The sequence below is a fragment of the Hemicordylus capensis genome, chromosome 6 (genome assembly GCF_027244095.1).
Source record: "Hemicordylus capensis ecotype Gifberg chromosome 6, rHemCap1.1.pri, whole genome shotgun sequence".
Classification (NCBI taxonomy): domain Eukaryota; kingdom Metazoa; phylum Chordata; class Lepidosauria; order Squamata; family Cordylidae; genus Hemicordylus; species Hemicordylus capensis.
Genome location: NC_069662.1, coordinates 137,003,963 through 137,024,125, shown reverse-complemented (window position 1 = coordinate 137,024,125; position 20,163 = coordinate 137,003,963). Strand labels below are relative to the sequence as shown.

Below are 20,163 nucleotides of genomic sequence, written 5' to 3'. Positions count from 1 at the left end.
CTGATTACAGAGCTATAAATTCTGAGTTTATGTAAAAATTAAAAGATAATCCCTTTATAGTATGTAATTATGCATTATCTCACTTTATGACAGCATATTTAAGAAGAGTTGTCAAGGCAATCCATGAAAGGCCCTTTAGGGCCTTTCATATGATCAAGGTTTTTGTGCAATAAAGGCACATTGGTTATTCACTTGTGGAGTAATGCGTCTTCTCTTGAGGCTGTCCTTCTGAGGTGGGGGTATTTCAGCTCTGCAAATGCCCTCAAGTGCAATGTTTTGCACCTCTGGCAATTCTTTCCCCATATAGTGGATCCACTGCTATTGTGATTATGATTTGGTGCATGTACACATGTTTTGTGGAATCTAATTGAATATTGTCTGAGATTCTATTAATGACTAGTACTACACTGCCTCCTACCATTGCCATTTTGTTAACTTCTACTTTAAAAAATAGTCTTTAAAAAATATTTTGATGTGCAGAACTAGCACTGGAGTGCTCATCTAGGTAGGTGTGTGTGTGTGCTGAGAGAGAGAGAGAGAAGTGTTGCAGAAGAGCAAGGCTGCTCTTTGTCCCCGAGTCATTAGGACTAACCCAATTTGTCTTTAAATCTGCACTTTTGACCATAAAACCAGAGAACACAGAAACCTTCATTGGACTGGCATATAGATTAACTGTGCAACGGTGGTCACCAGGTGGTCGCTCTGTGGTCGCCAGGAGTCAACACCGATTCGACAGCAGAACCTTTCCTTTCCTTTATGTGTCTTTCACCACTGAAATCCTCCATAGCCCCACCCACATAAGAATGGTCCCTGCGTCAACCTTTCTTTCCCCATCCTGCAGATTATTTGGAGGCAGGACATAATAGTGTGCTTGAGCAAGGGTGCTTGAGTGAGACTTGTGGCTGGGGGAGGGAGGTATTGTCCAGCAACATCTGGGGAGTTTGAGAACCCCTAAATGCAGTATTTTAATAATGGAGAAATTTGTTTATTATTTGTTTATTTAGCATGTTTGTATACTGCCTACAAATAGGGATGTGTATGAACCTCTTCAGCATTCTGTTCCTAGAATGCTGAGCAGGTTTGGAGCTCCCACATTCGAACAGGTTCAAACGTGGGGGTGGTGGCTCTTTTAACGCATGGGGAGGGTTCTCTTACCTCCCACGCCACACTTCCCCCTCCGGCGCTACTGTAAAATCCACTGGCGTGGGGTGGCTGTGTTCCCTCTTGCCACCCCAGTCAGTGTAATACCAGAAATGACACATGTGTGTGATGCGCGCCTGCACGGCTGCCATTACACTGACCGGGGCGGCAAGAAGGAATACAGCCACTCTGCAGCAGTGGTTTTTACCGCGGCACCAGAGGGAGGAAGTGTGGCGGGAGAGGTAAGAGCATCCTCCCCGCCCTTAAAGGAGCTCCAGCCTAACATATAAAAGCTCAAATTAAAATAGCTAAAAAACACTAAATAGCCATCGATTTTGATTTGGACATCTTCGCCATAGAACATATTTCAACCACCATCTGTCATTCTGGTAGAGACTCATACTCCTCAACTTCATCTTCATGCTCATAGGATTCGAATCCTGACGATCCAATGCGATCCAAAAGCTCATCACCAGGGGCATAACTATAATAGGGCAAGGGGAGACAGTTGTCTGGGGGCCCACTGCCTTGGTGGGGGGCAGAGGCAAGTCACATGACTGACTCCCCCAGCTGCACACCCACCTGGGCTTCCTTCAGTTGTTTTCATCCTCCCAAACTGATGTGAATGTTAAGACCTGGAGCTACCAGAACAGCATGTCTTTCTCTAGTACCATTAAATGACTTCCATCATCCACAATTTAAAAAACCTTTAAAAAAATTAGGATGATGTTCTATTGTCTCACACACACACACACACACACACACACACACACACACACACACAAATTTCACTATGCTTTTTGTTACCACTATTCAGCCTCATTTAAGATTTCTTTACTTCATGAGCTGAGCTTCAGTGGCGGGGGGGGGCATTTTAAAATCTTGGCTCTGGGCCCACTCCAACCTTGCTACGTCTCTGCTCATCACACTCTTCACCACCAACAAAAAACCTAGCAAGATTGCTCTCCCTCTCACTAACAGACATGATTACAGAACCTAAAGTGATTGCATAGAGACTGCAACCACACTTATAACTGAGACTCTGTACATAATTCCCAGTGGCTAGGGTAATAAAAATCTTTGCAGTTTGGCACTGCTTAAGCAGTTGCTTGTTACTGTGATAAAGTCAGTTGCCAAAGGCAGTTTTCAATCGTTACATTCATAAAAAAAAGAACTCTGCAGTTTAATATTTCCTTGAAATGTTGTTCATGTGAAATGTTCCTTGAATGAGTTTACTTGGTATACAGTCTGGGGCTTTTCTGCAGCAGTATATTGTGCTCCTTAAACATCTGTGAATTTGTGTTTATTCCCTATAACTTCAAGAAGACTACAACTATGATTTTATTCAAAAAATGTAGATCAGAAAGAATAAGGATGAGATTCTAGAGCTAAAAAGAGTCATCCCTCAAAATGTTTCCAGTCAAATCACTCAGCTTCATTCCAAGGTAAGTCTTACTTTATAACAAATAAGCATATGTTCAGTTCCTAATACCATTTGAAAGGAATTGGCTCTCTGTCTGAGAAATGTGTGTTCAATATCCATGTTGAGAATACTGCACTTGAAACCAAATGAACAGAGGAGGCCATGGTATTTAAAGAAACCACTTTGTTGATTGAAATACCAACTCATTGATTTTGCTCAGGGTTGAACAAAACCTTATTTCTATATTTACCCACTCCAGCTCTGTTACAGCTCTGATGCTTGTTTGGGCTTATTATCACAGTCACCATCTGAGCTTGATTTTGAATAGTGTTTTCTTCAGAAAGCAAAATGAAAAACATTTCCCGGGAAATTAGAACTGATTAGAGTTGGCATTAGAGCTGGTTGAATTAAGTTTCCCATTTCATCTCTAGTACAATCCTATGGTCCCTGTGGGTTTCTCTATACATTTAGATCACACAAGCACTACACTGTATTTTATATGAAAAACTGTACCTCTGTAGATGTTGAAACTAGAAAATATAAAACATTAAATAAGAGCATTTCTTTAGCCTTGTTTATTTAACCTGAATTATTTATTTTATTTAGCCTGAAATGTTTTTTCCACAGTTCATCTGTCAATGTTCTATTCATGCCTGACAAATGGTTCAGATCTATGCGTTGGGAAAATATTTCAGAGTCTGAGTTTATTCAGAGGCAGGATTTCTCAGTCTTGCCACATAACTTGTATGACCACGTGGAATCTTCACAATTTAGACTTGGTCAAGACAAATTAAGTCTCTTTCACCAGCCAAGAATCTGAAGTACATGACAGCTTTGTGAACTTTTTGCTGGAAAGTAATATATAAATGTTCGTAATAATGGTCATGCAAATGGCCTGTGTGCATCTGTGGAGGTCAACAAACAGCCTCCACGCATATGCAGAGGCCCAGGATAGGCTGAAATGGGCCCGAAACAGGGACGGACTGCACAAAAGCCAGCCCAGGAAACTTGGGGGTGGTGGTGGCGGCTTGCAGGGGTAGGAAAGCCACTGCAGTCCCCTGGCAAGGCCACTGCAGCCTCTGCCATTGCCTCCAGCATCACCAGCACCGACGGTGAGTACTTCCATTGACTCCCGGTACACTTAGATAAGTCCCCCCACCCCGCCCTCAAAACAAGCCCAGGCTGACTCGAATTTGAGCCAGGCCCCGGTCCGGAGGGTAGCAAAACTGAACTGGTCCAGTCCAAATCTGGTTCAGATTCGAACTGAACTGGAAAAACCAGTTTTGTGCACATCCCTACTAAGTAAGTCATTGGGGGCCCATGCCCCATGGGCCACCTCCAATGACACCCCTGATTCTATGCTTCCTCCTCACTCTTTGGCCATTGTGAAAAAGACCTGAAAGTATTTAAAGTGTGACTCAGCTTTAAGGCACATCCCTTCTGTTCTCTTTTCCATGTTCTCTGATAAGTTGCTGTAGGGTCAAGTGGCTTTTTGGACATGGTTGGACACATTGCAGATAAACAAACCAGTTAAGCCTGAATGCCTGCCATCTAAACTGGTGTTCCCACTGAAGTCAAGGCTGACCTTAAAACGACTGCTTCAGCAAATAGGCAAATGTCAGCAAATATGTTTAAGAGGCCGGATATTACCTTGCCATAAAGCACAAGCCAAGGGTTGTATTTGCATCCCAGGAATGTTGCATCAGGGAACGGATGGAACAAACATGTCAGCATGTATAGAACAACTTAAATCCAAGTACCACCAAGTGAATTGGTTTGTAGATTGGGCTGTCCATTTCCATGGCTAGAGAGGATGGTGATTATCTTTTGTGTGTGTGTATCGGTGGGGCTATAAAGAACTGTCATGGGCCACAATGGGATTGAGAAGGCAGTATACCCCATGAGCTCACCTGCACAGACTTGAGATGCCAGTTGCTTATGTAAATATGCTTTGTGGTAGAAAACGTTCTGCAGTGGGAAGCAAATGCCAGTACAAGTAGTGCTGATGGCTGCTGCTGTATTTGGGATGGGAGAGGGCACCGGGCAGCCGACTTTTAAATCAGTCCTGTGAACTGCAAGTGATGTGCATACACTTGCTCACATGGACGTCTCGTCATGGGGAAGGGAATCTGTGACTGAACATGCAGTTCACCAACTTCTATTGCAGCCTCCCCTCTTTCCCCCCCAATAACTGCTAGGGCAGTTCACACCACCATCAACTGGGTAGGAGGTGAGCTCTGCCCAGTTGCTGGAGCTGTGTGTGCACTCCTGTTCTGCAATTGCGTGTTAGATAAAAACAAGGCTGGGAAGAACTGCGGACTGGATTGTCAAGCCTCAGGTAGGTGGGGTAGGTTTCCACCTATCTCATTCAGAAACGGGACAGAATCTGGGTAAGGAGTACTCATCCTACCCAGCCGAGACTTGCATAGGATGCTGCCTTATCAGACCATTGGTCAGACCATTGGTCCCTCTAGCTCAGTATTGTCTGCACAGAACAGCAGCAGCATCTCCAAGGTTGCAAGTCGGAATCTCTCTCAGCCCTACCTTGGAGATGCCAGGGAGGGAACTTGCGACCTTCTGCATGCAAGCATTCAGATGCCCTCCCCAGAGCAGCCCCATCCCCTGAGGGGAATACTCTATCTTAGAATGCTCACACATGCAGTCTCCCATTCAAATGCAAACCAAGGAGGATCCTGCTTAGCAAAGGGGACAATTCATGCTTGCTACCACAAGACCAGCTCTCCTCCCTTAAGGGACATAGAAAGCTGTCTTCTACTGAGTCAGACCCTTGGTCCATCTAGCTCAGTATTGTTTACACAGACTGGCAGTGGCTTCTCCAAGGTTGCAGGAAGGAATCTCCCTCAGCCCTATCTCGGAGATGCCAGGGAGAGAACTTGGGAGCTTCTGCATGTAAGCATGCAGGTGCTCTTCCCAGTGTGGCCCCTATGGGGAATATCCCATAGTATTCCCCTATGGGGAATATCTTACAGTGCTCCCATGTGGTCTTCCATTCAAATGTAGACTAGGGTGGACCCTGCTTAGCAAAGGGGGCAATTCATGCTTGCTACCACAAAACCAGCTCTCTTCCCTTGATAGACAATCAAACTCCCCATCTCCAACCTTATTTTTATCTAACACACGCTCACAAAATGGTAATGTGTGCACAGCTCCCAAAACTGGGTAGGACCAGTCTCCTACCCAATTCATGGTTGTGTGAACGGCCCCACTCTGTCCGTATTGCCCAGAAAGGAACTACTGAGCCAAATGAAAGAGATGTAAATGTAAAATACTCATTAATTATACTAAAGATTATAGGGGGCTGTGTTGGTCTATTTGTAAACATTTAAAAGCCACAGGCTCTTAATATCTTTATTTAGACTAACCAGAATAGCACATAGCTGTGGCTTCCTACTGGAGGATATCGTTATAGCTTCTGCTCTAAGCCTTACTCAACTATCCCAGGATGCATGGCTGATGCCTCTTAATGGGAGCTAATTGCTAAGAAATGGAGTACTGATAGCTGCAGATCTCTTGCGTTTTGAAAGAGAGAACCGTCAAAGCTCAGAGGAGGATATTCTCCAGCTCAGCAGAAGAGGTTGATCGTTTGCGGTTCGGGAGAGATGGACATAAGCCAAACGAGAGATGAAATGAAAATTCTATAATTAGGTCCCTGACATCTTTTTGTTCTTCAAAAAGCAGATGTGCCGTGTCGCCCACTGATCCAAATCAGGTCTTCCTGCAAATGTTTTTTGGAAAGTAAAAAGATACTGGGGATTTCAATAATGGATCTCTCTCATTCCATGTCTACTTGGGCAGAGATTTGGCAGAACTCACTTTGGTGGTGCATGGTGAGAATGGGGTGTGGCTTACCAGATCCACTGCCTTGAAACAGTGCCTGCTGTTTGAGCTTACTCTATATGTATTTCCAGTTAAAGCAAATAAGACACACAGTACGTCTCTACGGCTCTCTTATTCAAAGGAAACCAAATCCAGCTAGCAGCATTGACCCTGTAACTTTTCACTTGGTGATAATCTTTTCTTTGTTAAAAATGATCCTTTATTCTCGGTCTGTTCAATGTGCCTAAATATATAAATCTATTAATCTAATTCCAAATGTTTGCCTTTGTATTTCTGTCCTAGATTGTGAATATTGAGAACAGATTTCAAAGCCTTGAACAGGTGAGAAATTTTGTGGAACAAGATGGAATGTCATGTATGTTAAATCATAATCCTCAAACATGCAGTAGAATGGAATGCATCCCACCCTGGACATGTCTCTTAAAAAAAAGTTATCTTTTTAAGTATGTCTCTTTAAAAAGACAGTTGTTTTATTGACAGAATGAAGATAAAACCACCCATTAAGCTCTTCAGGGGAGGTTTGTCTGGGGGTACCACTGGCTCGTCTGGTGACCACTCCAAGACTTCTCTGTAGTTGCCCCAGAGCTGTGGAATGCACTTCCTGCTGAAATTAGAGCTGTTCCGTCCCTGTTGGTTTTTAGGAAACAGCTGAAGACACATATCTTCAGCCAAGTTTTTGAGTTAGTTGGTAGTTTTTATGGGTATTTTAATTTGATATTTTTATGTTTTGTTAAAATTTCTTGGTTTGTTTTATTGTTGTAAACTGCCTAGAGACTTCAGTAGTAGGCGGTATACAAATAGGTTAAACAGACAAACAAGCGAACACATAGGATAATCTAGATAAAATGAGATGTTCCTTCTTTTTGCAGTTTTTAATGATAGAACAATAAGAGAAGTTCATTATCTACCCTTAGATTACCCTCTGGGCTGCAGTTACCTTGAACCCAAATGGATCCGGGTCTTCTCTATCAGTGGTTCTTAACCTTTTTACACCCATGAACCCATCCAGATCCTCAGGTACAGGGCTGTCCTTAGAGACCCCTGGTAGGGTGCGGCACCTGGGGCAAATCAGCCAGTGCAGGGCCTCCTTCCAGTTAATTCTAATGGGGGTTAAAAGAGCAGGGCCCAGTACTGCGTACAATTCTGGTCACCACATCTAGCCCTCAACTCCTGCCTGGGGGCTTCCAGTGGCATCTGGTGGGCCACTGTGTGAAACAGGATGCTGGACTAGATGGGCCTTGGGCCTGATCCAGCAGGACTGTTCTTATGTTCTTAGTTGCCCTGTTTGCCATGCCCTAAGGACTGCCCTGTTCAGGTATTACCCATGGACCGCCCCCTAGGGATGTGCACAAACCGGTTTGCCCAGTTCAGTTCGAATTCGAACCAGGTTCAAACCAGGAGGGGGTGGTTCGGTTTTGGTTTTGCTCGAACCTCCCCCTGGTTTGGTTCGAATTTGAATCAGTTTGAACTGGTTAGAACTGGTTCATACCCCCAAATTGGTAGGATGGTAGCTGGCACCCAGGGGTACCTGGCACCCAGGGGTACCTGGCACCCAAACCCCAAAGCAATCGGACACTCGTATGATTTTTTATGAATTTTTGAAAATTATTTCTATTTTTTCTCATAGGATATAATGGGACTCCAACCAGCCCATTATTCCTTATTGTGGAGCACCCATGGGTGCCAACAACCATGCAAACCCCAAAGCAATCAGACACCCCTATGATTTTTTTATGAAAATTTGAAATATTTTAAATTATTTTTCTCATAGGGTATAATAGGATCTGAACCAGACCATATCCCCTATTGTGGAGCACCAAGGGGCACAAAAGTGGGGCAGATGGTAGACAACCAGGGTTGCCTACTATCTACAAAGTTCCAAGGCAATCGGACACTCCTCTGATTATTGGTTAATTTTAAAATTATTTTGGAATTCCTCATAGAGAATAATGGGGATTGCAGCAAATGTATAGCTTCACGTCAGGGAGAAAGGGGTGTCCTAGAGTGGAGTGTGATGGGTGGTAGTTCCCAAGGTGGGCAAGGAAGCTATCAGAATTATTTGAAAGGAATTGGGCAAAAGGCTGATTTTTAAGTGATTTTTGACATTTACGCGACTTTAAGGTTTTTCTCCATAAAGAAGCATGGAGGTGTCAGCAAATGTATAGCTTCACGTCGAGGGGGGAGGGGTGTCCAAGAGCAGAGTGTGGTGGGTGGTAGTGCCCAAGGGCAGGCAGGTAGCTATCAGAATTATTTGAAAGGAATTGGGCAAAGGGCTGATTTTTAAGTGATTTTTGAAGTTTATGTGTCTTTAAGGTTAGCAATGAGAGTGGATTCATGGTTTGTCATTGAAAATTGTATATGCTACCAAAGAATCTACACTCAGAACACTTCCGAAACAACAAAACCCAGTACCCCATGGGTTAGCAACCCATGGAGGTGGTTGGCACCCTTGCTCTGGGCCACCCCAGAACCCCCCAAGTGCAGTTATGGGGCTGCTGAAACCTGCATTCTTCCCTATGGAGAAAAACCTTAAAGCCACTTGTGGGGTGCTGGAGTGGCCCAGAGTGAGTGGTGGTCTAGTGCAAAGAGGGTGCCAACCACCCCCATGGGTTGCTAACCCATGGGGTACTGGGGAATCTATCTATATGGTTGCTAATAATCAGAGGAGTGTCCAATTGCCTTGGGGTTTTGTGGGTAGTAGGCACCCCTGTCTGTCTACCACCCACCCTGCTTTTGTGCCCGTAGGTGCTCCACAATAGGGGATATGGACTGGTTCTGGTCCCTTTATACTCTATGAGAAAAATAATTGAAAATATTTCAAATATTCATAAAAAATCGTAGTACTATCCGATTGCTTCAGAGTTTGGGTGGTTGTTGGCACCCATGGGTGCTCCACAATAAGGTATAATGTCCTGGTTCAAGTCCTATTATACCCTATGAGAAAAAAAATATATAATGTTCAAAAATTCATAAAAAATCATACGAGTGTCCGATTGCTTTGGGGTTTGGGTGGCAGGTACCCCTGGGTGGCAGCTACCATCGTACCAATTTTTGGATATCTGAACTGGTTCGAACCAGTTTGAACCAGTTTGAATCGAACCACCCCCTGGTTCGGTTTGAATTTGAACCTTCGAACCACCCTGGTTCGAATTTGAACCAGTTCGAATTTGAACCGGTTCGCACATCCCTACTGCCCCCCCCCCATCCATAAATAATAACATATATAATATGTTTTCATAAGCCTCCAGTGAAAATTAGAAGGAAAAAAATATACAGGATAGTTTTCATTATTCTGACTCACCACAAACATTTCCAGCCAGTAGGCTTTACCTCAGGTTTACTGCGAGGCTTTACTGCAAATTCAAATTTGCTTTACAAACCCGGTGCAAATAGTGGATTTTTAAACCCTGGACATAAATCAGGCTATGCTCTAATGTGCAATGAAAAACCCAAATTGTGTGTGAAGTCCTCCCTGATAGCTCACAGGGATTTTGGGGTAAATCTGGCCAATATGTGAATGCACAGCCTCCGTTCCGGAGGAGAAGTGAGCTAAAAGCCCCATCTGGAAATGCTCCAGGAAGCAAATTTAGTTCAACATAGGAAAGTTTTTGCACAGACCGCCTAGATCTATCCCACCAGGGAGTCCTTTGACCAAGGTTAAGAGTCCCTGCTCTAGATACTTTGGAAGTTATTTTAAAATGACATGTATCACACCTTAGATAAGGGCCTAAAGTGGTAAAGCCAGTTCAGGTGAGACTACCTCATCTACTTTATTTACTGGGTAGGTAAAGCCAGTTCAGGTGAGGCTAGGTGAGAAACAGCAGGCCAGAGACAGAAGCCACTGTCTGGAATGTACCAGCCTTGTGTCTCAGGCATGGTCGGGGCTGTGCTAAGCTCTGGCGATGCAGTTAAGCGGAGAGAGGGCAAGGCACAGTTCGACGAGGCAAGGTGAATGTCCTCTGCTACTCCAGGAGTTGTTCAGCCTGTTAGACTGGCTTAGAGGTGAGAGCTAAGAGGTCAGCTGACTGTAGGGCAGGCTGGGGTCAGCTGACAGTGCTCAGTCAGTCAGCTGACTGCACCCCAGAGGAGATCCTTGAGCCGTGAAGCTTCAATCCCTCTGGCTTGCGGACCAGTCAGGACTTGGGTGGCATACGAGGTAAGGCATTGAGACTAGCTGCTGGGAGTCTGGGTTCAAGAATGCCTCTAGATGCTGTGCATCATGCCAGTAAACCTACTCATGCTGAATCTTTGCTCTTCCTTCATTTCAGACCTTCCTAAGAAAAGCCTGTAACAGTAACCCTTGCCAGAATTCGGGAACCTGCATCAATTTGCTGGATGCTTTCTTTTGTCTGTGTCCCAACAACTGGCAGGTAAGGTGGTCATTTCTTACCTTTCAGTGCATGTGATTCATCTAGCACAGCCACCACCATCTACAAAGAAGTGGATCCTTCCTGGCACCCTGAGTTATAAGACTAGAATATGACTAGGAACCGTTTATAGAAGGGATCAGATCAGATCAGATTCTTTATTATGGCCATTGACCAGTCGGCAAAGCTTTAACAATTAAATCATATATACTACGGAAGGGAGTGGCCAGTTGACCCCCAGCAGCCAGCACCACAGAAGTGCACAGCTGCTGAGTGGACTGTCTTTGTTGATGTCAGCCGTCTGCATCCATGCTGGAGGGGCTGTTCATTCGCCGACTGTGTGCAGCCCACTGATGTCAATGGGGCACAATGTTCCCTCTTAACAGGGATTCCCAGACGTTGTTGACTACAACTCCCAGAATCCCCAGCTGCAATGGCCTTTGCTTGGGGATTATGGGAGTTGTAGTCAACAACATCTGGGAATCTCTGTTAGAGGGAACACTTACGGGGTGACTGTCTTCTCAGCAACCATGCGCTTGCCTGCAATGCCCCTCACTTCCTCTGCCACTTTCTGCTTGGAGCAAAGGATGGGAATTGTCCTTCATCCTCAATCATTGTGGAGAGGCCAGTGGAAGTTTCACCTAGTAAAGCACACTGTTGGCTGCCGCTGCTTATACTTGAAGACTGCCCATCTGTGGAGTTGTTATCTGTGATGACGGCCTATTCTTACATGCAAGGAACTACTTGGTGTTGCAGGCCTTGTCTGAGGAACATGCATGTGTGAACCAGCCCAAGAGTTCTTCATGTCATATAATTGCCCGCACTGCAGAGTGTCAAGTGAAAGATGTAGAGCAGTGGTTCTCAACATCTGGGGGCCTCCAGATGTTGCTGACCTACAACTCCCATCAGCCCCAGCCACACTAAATTGGAGCTGGGACTGATGGGAGTTGTAGTTGAGCAAAATCTGGAGGCTCCCAGGTTGGGAACCACTGATGTGATGACGACGACAAATATTTATATACTGTTTTTCAACAAAAGTTCACAAAGCAGTTTACATAGAGAAATAAAAATAAATAGAGATGGCTCCCTGTCCCCAAAGGGCCCACAATCTAAAAAGAAACATAAGATAGCCACTAGCAACAGCCACTGGAGGTATGTTGTGCTGGGGCTGGATAGGGCCAGTTGTTCTCCCACTGCTCAATAAAGAGAATCACCACCACTTTGCTCAGTTAGCAGGGAAAAGCAATAGCTAGAGATGGTGGCTGACAGCCAGACTATTGAATTGCTTCTAAAAATGTGGTGTGAAAGTGCAAGGATTAGATATTGCACTGGCTGGCTGCACTGCATTGGGAGTTTGCATTCCAGACTAGTGTTGTGCTAGTGCAAACATCCTTGTGCTTGTACTGCAAGGTGCACAACCTGTGTGGCGCCACCTGCTGGGATACCTCTTTCTCCATCCATTTATGCTGAGCTATTGCACCACTCTACCATGGACAGCCAGGAAAACAAATAAATGGATCATAGGACAAATCAATCCAGAATTTTCACTCGAGGCACAAAGAACCAGGCTCAAACCATAATACTTTGGACACGTTATGCAAAGACTCATCTCCCTTGAGAAGTCCATAATGCTGGGGAAAGTTGAAGGAAAGAGAAGAAGAGGATGACCAGCAGCAGGTGGATGGACTTGATTACGACAGCAATGAATGCATCACTGAGAGACCTTAAAGGCCAAGTTGAAGACAGATCATCCTGAAGAGAATCTATCTATATGGTCGCTAAGAGTCAACAGTGACTTGATGGCACTTAATCAATCAATCAACCAACCAACCAACCAACCAACCAACCAACTAACCAACCAATCAATCATTTGCACAAGAGCAGAAGAGCACAACTTTGGGATGTTTCACAGCAGCACCCTTTTCTTGAGGATGCAGAGCTTTGTTGTGTCAACTGGTGTCTTTTATTGGCAGGGTCCCAAAACAACAGTTTAGTCTGTGCAGGGAAAGCATTTCAAATTTCCAGGACTCTTCTTCAGATTGAATATTAAGCCACATAGCAAGAGAGCAAGACAGGGAACATGGGCTTCTGCAGGACTTTTCCCAGGGTGGGGGACGAAGCCTGCAATCCTATACCCACTTACCTGGGAGTAAGCCCTATTGAATTCAATGGGAGTGGTTCAGTCCAGGGGGGAGTGTTCCCTCTCCCTCTCCCCCTCCCGCCTCCAACCCATCCACCCTGAAACCCCCATGACAAGGAAGAGACAAAAGTTGGGCATGAGGTAAAAGCCCCAAGGTCTGTGGTTTGCTAGAACATTAAAATGCAGTAAGGTAAAGTGTGCTGTCAAGTCGATTTCGACTCCTAGTACCCACAGAGCCCTGTGGTTTTCTTTAGTAGAATACAGGAGGGGGTTTACCATTGCCGCCTCCGTGTAGTATGAGATTATGTTTTTCAGCATCTTCCTATATTGCTGCTGTCCGATATAGTACCAGCAGGGATTCTAACCAGCAACCTTCTGCTTGGTAGTCAAGCATTTGAGAACAGGAGGTGTTATGCAAACTTAACTTAGTTAACCTCTGCTATGTGCGAGGTAGATTTCTGTGATAAGAACAAAGGAAGCTGCAATATACTGAGTCAGACCTAGCTCAGATTTGTCTACACAGACCGGCAGTGGCTTCTCCAAGATTATAGGCAGGAGTCTCTCTCAGTCCTATCTTGAAGATGCCAGGGAGGGAACTTGGGACCTTCTGCATGCAAGCACGCAGGTGCTCTTTCCAGAACAGCCCCACCCTCTAAGGGGAATCTCTTTCAGTGCTCACATATATGAATACAATGAATATTTATATACCGATTTTCAACAAAAGTTTCCATGTAGTTTCCCATTCAAATGCAAACCAGGGTAGACCCTGCTTAGCAAAGGGGACCTTTCATGCTTGCTACCACAAGACCAGTGTTGCACCAAGTGCAGCTGGAGCAAAGAAACAAAAACGGCTCCCCCCCTCCATTAAAAAAGCTTTTTAAAAAAAGGATGTATCTCCAGCATACAGCAGAATACATTGGTCCCTTGCAAGGCAGAGAGCAGGAGTAAAAAGAAATGTGGGGATATTTATCCCAGCAAAGCTGGAGATTAGTGTTGATTAGTGCACTGTGTAAAAACTCAATAGATGGTAAGCTGGATAGTATTGCCTAGGGGTTGGAAGGTATGCAAACTTCCTCCCCAGGTGGGTTACTTTTATTTTTATTACTTGTAATAGTAGTAAACATAATGGTTAAAACAGCACACAAAGGACCCCTGTATACAGAGTCATATAGCACTTTATCAGAACGTGTTTCTTTGCATATCAAGTGTCAGTAGCCTGAGGGCTAATGGTTCATGATCTCACTCCCACAGGAGGACCATGCTTCCCCTATAATGGCTCTGTGCTTGACATTAAGTGGAAGCATTTGATATCTCCATCTGTGAGGATAAGGCGGGGTGGTTCAACAACTAGGTTTTGTTCTTGTGTTTACTAAGAGAAGCTTTGCTGCAAGCAAACCACATGCTGCATGTCTTTTGAAATTCTATATCTGCAGACCCCATTGTGTTCCTGTTTTGCTTGGGAAATGAGCCATTTTCCTCTCTCTTCCCAGGGACCATTCTGTTCTGTCGATGTTAATGAATGCCAGATTTATGCAGGGACACCCCTAGGCTGCCAGAATGGAGCTACATGTGTAAATACCCCTGGAAGTTACAGGTAACTCAGCTGTCTTTTGATGAAGTGTTACTGAGGACTACTGACATGTTGCTATAATAAAGGGAAAAATGTGCATGATAGCATTTTACATGTGTGGCTTGAGCCTCTGCTCTGCACTACGTGGCAAGAGAAGAGAAGAGCATCCAGAGCTCTGGCTGGAGCACTAGTGAAAGCTTCTGAGATGTTGAGATCTGGACCATCTTTCATACTCTCTAGCACTCCATGTTAACAGGGCAACCCCCTAGTTTCTGGTACCTGTCCCTTGTAAATCACTTTACCTCTTGTTGCCTTTTGGAGATGCTTTGTTGCAGTTCTTAGTGTGAGAATTAGGAATTCTCACACTAACTAGGGACGGGGCTGTTGTTCAGTGGCTGAGCATCCGCTTTGCATGCAAAAAGTCCTGGGTTCAGTCCCTGGAATCTCCAGGTAGGGCTGGAAGAGAATCCTGCCTGAAACCTTGGAGAGCCACAGCCAGTCAGTGTAGACCAGTGTTTCTCAATGTTTTTGGAGTCATGGATGACCAGTACATTATTCATGTGCAGTTTCCTGGACCAGCAGTTAGTAAAGGGGTCATCCCCCTTGCTCCCACCCCCAGGCACCCCCCAAAAAAAACCAATTTCGGGCAGCTGTCCAGAGCAGGGGCGTAGCTATAATTGGGCAAACGGGTTCAAAGAACCCGAGCCGTCCCCAATCAGGAGCCGCCATTAGCGGCCCTGACACGCCCCCCACGTCTGACATCAGACGCGGGGGCGGAAGTTTAGCTCCCGAGTGGGGGCTGCGTGGCCCCTTTGAGAGCTAAACAAAGGCTGGCGCTGCATTTGCAGCGCCAGCCAGGAGCGGCTCTTCCCTGCAAAGGCCCAAGGCTCCGTTCGGGAGCCAGACCACGCCCCCCCGGCGTCTGACGTCAGATGCGGGGGTGTGGCTATCCCCTGCGTCTGACATCAGATGCAGGGGGCAGGGCTATCGGGGCGGCCGCACACGGGCCGCCGGCGGGCTAGCTACGCTCCTGGTCCAGAGCTCATTTCCAGGCAGCCCTCTCTGTTGGATAATGTTCATTTCGAGGAAGTGAAATCAATGTTATCCAGCAGCGAGGGCTGTCTGGAAATGAGCTCCGGAGAGCTCCTGGTGGCCCCCGCCAGCCCCCAATTTTTGGGGTGTGTGTGTGTGATTTTTATTAGTGATGCCTCACGAACCCAACACCTTGTGGACCGGCACCAGTCCACAGGCCGGTGGTTGAGAAACACTGGTGTAGACAGTATGGAGCTAGATGGGTCAGCGGCCCACCTCATGTGAAACTAGGATTCCACTCTAGTCTTACATCCTGTTTCTGAACCAGAGTTCCCTGCTATGGACAAACCACAGAGCAGTGGTTTAGGCCTGGGATTCCAAGTTCCTCTTCAGACAGCTCTTCTTGCTCAGAGAGTGAGGTCTTGACTGAAAGTCCTGCTTGTTTTATTAAGAAGTGGCTAGCTGGTAAAAACGTAACTTCCTGACAAAGCTCTCCCAGTGTGATGGGATCATATGCCAGAATTCTTTGCAAAGCATTTGTTTTTATGGCGTTGGAACAATAATTTTAAAAACCCTGTCCTCTGCAAATATTTATTTGGCATTCTTCTGGTATTGCATGCTTTGTCATTGCATGCAAGCTGTTATACAAATTAGTTCAAAGCAACTTGAATTATTCTCAGCTGCAATATAATACCGTGGCAATTTCCCTCAGTACCTCTGAGGGCCAAACAAGATGCTACATTAATTGGGTTGTTGGCCCTGATGTGTTTGCTTTTTCTTCCTTTAAATGGGAACCATCAGTTGCACGATCCAGTTTGGGACTGTGGCATGGGCAGGGGGATTGCAGACTGTAGCTCAGTGGTAGATCACCATCTTTGCATGCAGAAGGTCCCAGGTTCAATCCTTGGCATATCCAGATAGGGCTGCCTTAAGGCTTGGAGAGCCACTGCTAGCTAGAGGTGTGCCTGGAACTGGCTGATCCAGTTCGGTTCGAGTCCAAAACAGACTGGGCTGGTTTGGTCCAGCATCCCCTCGAAACCCCCTGCTCTGGTCCGGGATGTGTGTGTCTGCAAATATTTTTTTAAAAATTATTTTTGTAAAATAAAACACCTCCTCCAGGGGTGTTTTCTGAAGTGTTGGCAGGGGGTTGTCCATGGACATCCCCCCACAGTCTCCCCGTGGTCCAAAACTGGCCCATTTGGCCATTTTTTGGCCCATTGGGGCCTTCCCCACCCTAGTGCGGTGGCCATTTTGGAGACTGCCATGCCTGCACAATGGGCCTCTGCATGGCCTAGCATGACCCAGGCCACACAGAGGCCCATTGTGCAGGTGCAGCAGCCTCCAAAATGGCCGCCACACCGAGGGGAAAGGCCCGAATGGGCCCAAGAAAGGACAAATGGGCTGGTTTTAGACCAAAGGGAGACTGGTGGGGGGAGGGGGAACCTCTGCAGACCTCCCCGCCACTGTCTCGGAGAACACCACCAGAGGGAGTAAGTTTTTTAAAAAAAACCCTTCCTCCAAAGAAAGAGAGAAATGGAGAATGGTTGCTTCTAGGCAACAAGCGCTACCTGAAATGACACGGAAGCGCTCACTCAGGCTCTTTGGAGCTTGAGGCCATGCACCCTTTGTGCGTTATGTCACACGCAGAAGGGGTGTGGCTTTGAGCTCCGAAGAGCCCGAGCAAGTGCTTCCATGTTGCTGCCTGGAAGTGTCCATTCTCCCTCTCTGGAGGGAGAGAAAGGGGAATAGATGCTTTCAGGCAACAAACGCTGCCTATAAAGGATCGACAAGCACTCACTCAGGGCTCCCAGGAGCCCGGGCGGTGGGGTTCGATTGGGGCACACCCCATGCATGTGATGTCATGTGCACGGGACATCATCAGAGGGGCTGCCAGGCGGGACTGGACCCAGGCCGCCACTTGGCTGGTTCCACGCCTGGATCTGATTTAATATAAGGCAGCTTCCTATATTTCTATCCTTTGCCCATTCCATGGTCTAGATTCAAATTGGGGGACCTCTGAGTTTGCTGTTTTCCCCAGGAAGGAAACTAGCTCATGTTGGTACCAGTGGAAGCTTCCTCCCTGCCCTGGAAAAATAATAGCCACCTGGTCCCTATTTGGATCAGGATCATGTTGAGGCCAAGAGTTAAATCCCTCCTGTCCCCACACCATGATTGCTTCTCTTCCCTGCAACTCTACTTAAGCGTGAGCTTTCCCAGACAGCAGGCTTTACTGTGGTTACTGCGAGTTTGAATTTGCCCCCCGCCAAAAAAAAAACCAATGCAAAAAGTGGATTTTTAAAATCCAAAACATAAATTGGGCAATGAAAACCTGAATCGTGTATGAAGTGCTCCCCAATATCTCTCATGGACTCCGGTGTGAATCCGGCCAATGTGCAAATGCACACCCTCCATTGGAGCCAAAAGGGAAATGGAAATGGAAATCTGGAAATGCTCCATGAAAAAAGAAGCCTTTTGGGGTTAATAATACAATTAACAAAAGTGTGGTTTGGCTCTCAGTATTTTCCAGGATGTTGTGCTTTTTCAAAACAGAGCCTGTCTTGTTGGAAACCTCTGCTCTATGCAATGTATCATTAACTTTTAGAACTCCCTACCCTAAGATGTGTGAAATTACTTGTCCTAGATGACTTTTAAAATATAAAGCTGATTCTGGGACTACAGGCCCCATCATCTCCATCTAGCAACAGCTCTTATTCATGATAGGCAAATAGAATTCAGAGGCAATATGCTTCTCCTTACAAATGCTGGGGGCAAACAAAAAGCATGGCCATGACTTTCATGCCCTGGTTGCTAACTTCCCAGGGCATCTGTGATTGCTGTTGGAAGGACTAGATGGAACTTCTGATCTGATCGGCTCCTGCAAGCCATGTTTTTTTAAATCTCCATACTGATATTTCAAATGAGAGACTCACAGGAAATGTTCATAGGCAATCCTTCAAAGCTATTAAATGTAGGAAGATAGGAGAGAAAAACAAATGTAAATTCTCTTTTAGGACGAGTGGTGGCTGAAAGATCTCAGAATAGTAGCCATCTTATTCTATTGTAGCAAAAACTATGAAGAGTTTTGTGGCACCTCAAAGAATGACAGTCTGTTGTGACATGAACTTTAGGGCAGGGCCATAGGTCAGTGGGAGAACAGGAAGGTCCAATCCTTGAGCTCTAGAGATAAAGAGTAAAAGGGCTAGGAAAGAACATGGAGAGTTCCTGCTAATACTGGGCTAGATGAACCAACAAGCTGATTCCATGTAAGGCAGCTCCTTCCTATGGGCTGCAGCGATGAATCAGAGAACCAAATAACTGCATGCTACTTCTTTGTACGCTGAAAAGTGTAATGGGAAGTGATCAGTCCTAAAGAATAATTCAGCATCCTAGTTGAGGAAACCTTGTCCTTGCTTCTGAACTGGAATAATCACAGCAAGAGGGTCAGGTTTCATTTTGTGTGTTTTAAAAAAGGAATGATGAAAAATAGACAAACTGCTGCCAGCAAATCATTCATTCATTTATTGCCCCGCGGAGAGTGCTGTGGACCGTCTAGGGTTGTATCTCCTGCTAACAAAAGCTTCGATCTGCCAGCTTGGAAGCAGCAATAAATATTTGACTAGAATAGATAAAATTCAATCGCATTTTATTCCTCTTCAAAGGGTTCTATCAGGGCGGGACATGAAGATCTGAAATCCACTTGACTAGCAGTCTGAACCTTGTGGTCACTTTTTGAAATTCCAGCTGAATGTCCTTTTTTTGAACTGAGTAATTTTGCTTGGTTTAATCTGTCTGAAATTGAAAAACGAGAGGAAGGAGGCGGGGAGATGGTTTATGCTTACAGAGACTAACACTCTGATCCTAAGCACTCTTACCAAGTAGAAAGTTCCACTGTCTGAAATCAACTGTCTGCTAAAAGACATGCCATTCTTTTTATTACAGTGGGAATAAGTCAAGCATTACCGCTTTGAAATGTGAGTTAATCAGTACCACTTCACTGGAGGCAGGGCTCGGTAACCCAAGTGAACTTGCATTCAATTTATCAAGTCAACCAGCTAAAGGAACATGGAGCACACAGAAAAGTTAATAATCCAGCATTCTGGATACTGGCAAAACAGGACTCTGTTAATGTACAGTTAAAGCAAAAATTGTCTAGTATTTTGTATATACGCTGTATCTGGTTTTCCATTTGTCAAAACAGGGATTCTCAAGTTGGGGTTCCCTGACATGGCTAAAGGCCATTATGGCTGGGGCGGATGGGAGTCATAGTCCAACATCATTTGGGAACCCAAGTATGAGAATCCGTGCACTAATGTTTTAATACAGCCTGTCCACTAGGTAGACCCAGGTGGTTGTGTCTGGGGCACCAATTCTTGGGGTGCATATAAGCCAGAATATAGCACTGTCAATTGTTCTTTCTCTCCTTATTTATTTTATTTATTATTTATTATTAATTTATTATTAATTATTTTATTTTATTTTATTTCTATACCACCCTTCCAAAAATGGCTCAGGGCACTTAAAATAAAACTAAAATCAATTAACGATTAAAATAAAAAACTGTAAAAAGAACATAAAACCATTATTAAAACAATTAAAACAGTTTGTAAAACCCTGGAAAACCCGGCCAAACCTT

At 45.2% G+C, this 20,163-nt stretch overlaps 1 protein-coding gene across 1 annotated transcript in view; it reads left to right on the top strand.

Annotated features, from left to right (window-relative positions):
- CUBN (cubilin) overlaps positions 1 to 20,163 on the top strand; it is a 231,537-nt gene that overhangs the window by 3,477 nt on the left and 207,897 nt on the right. Inside the window, exons 3-6 of the mRNA XM_053264705.1 lie at positions 2,499 to 2,585; positions 6,704 to 6,742; positions 10,690 to 10,791; positions 14,419 to 14,522. Of these exons, the coding sequence (XP_053120680.1) occupies positions 2,499 to 2,585; positions 6,704 to 6,742; positions 10,690 to 10,791; positions 14,419 to 14,522 (332 nt within the window). The remainder of the gene's footprint in view (positions 1 to 2,498; positions 2,586 to 6,703; positions 6,743 to 10,689; positions 10,792 to 14,418; positions 14,523 to 20,163) is intronic.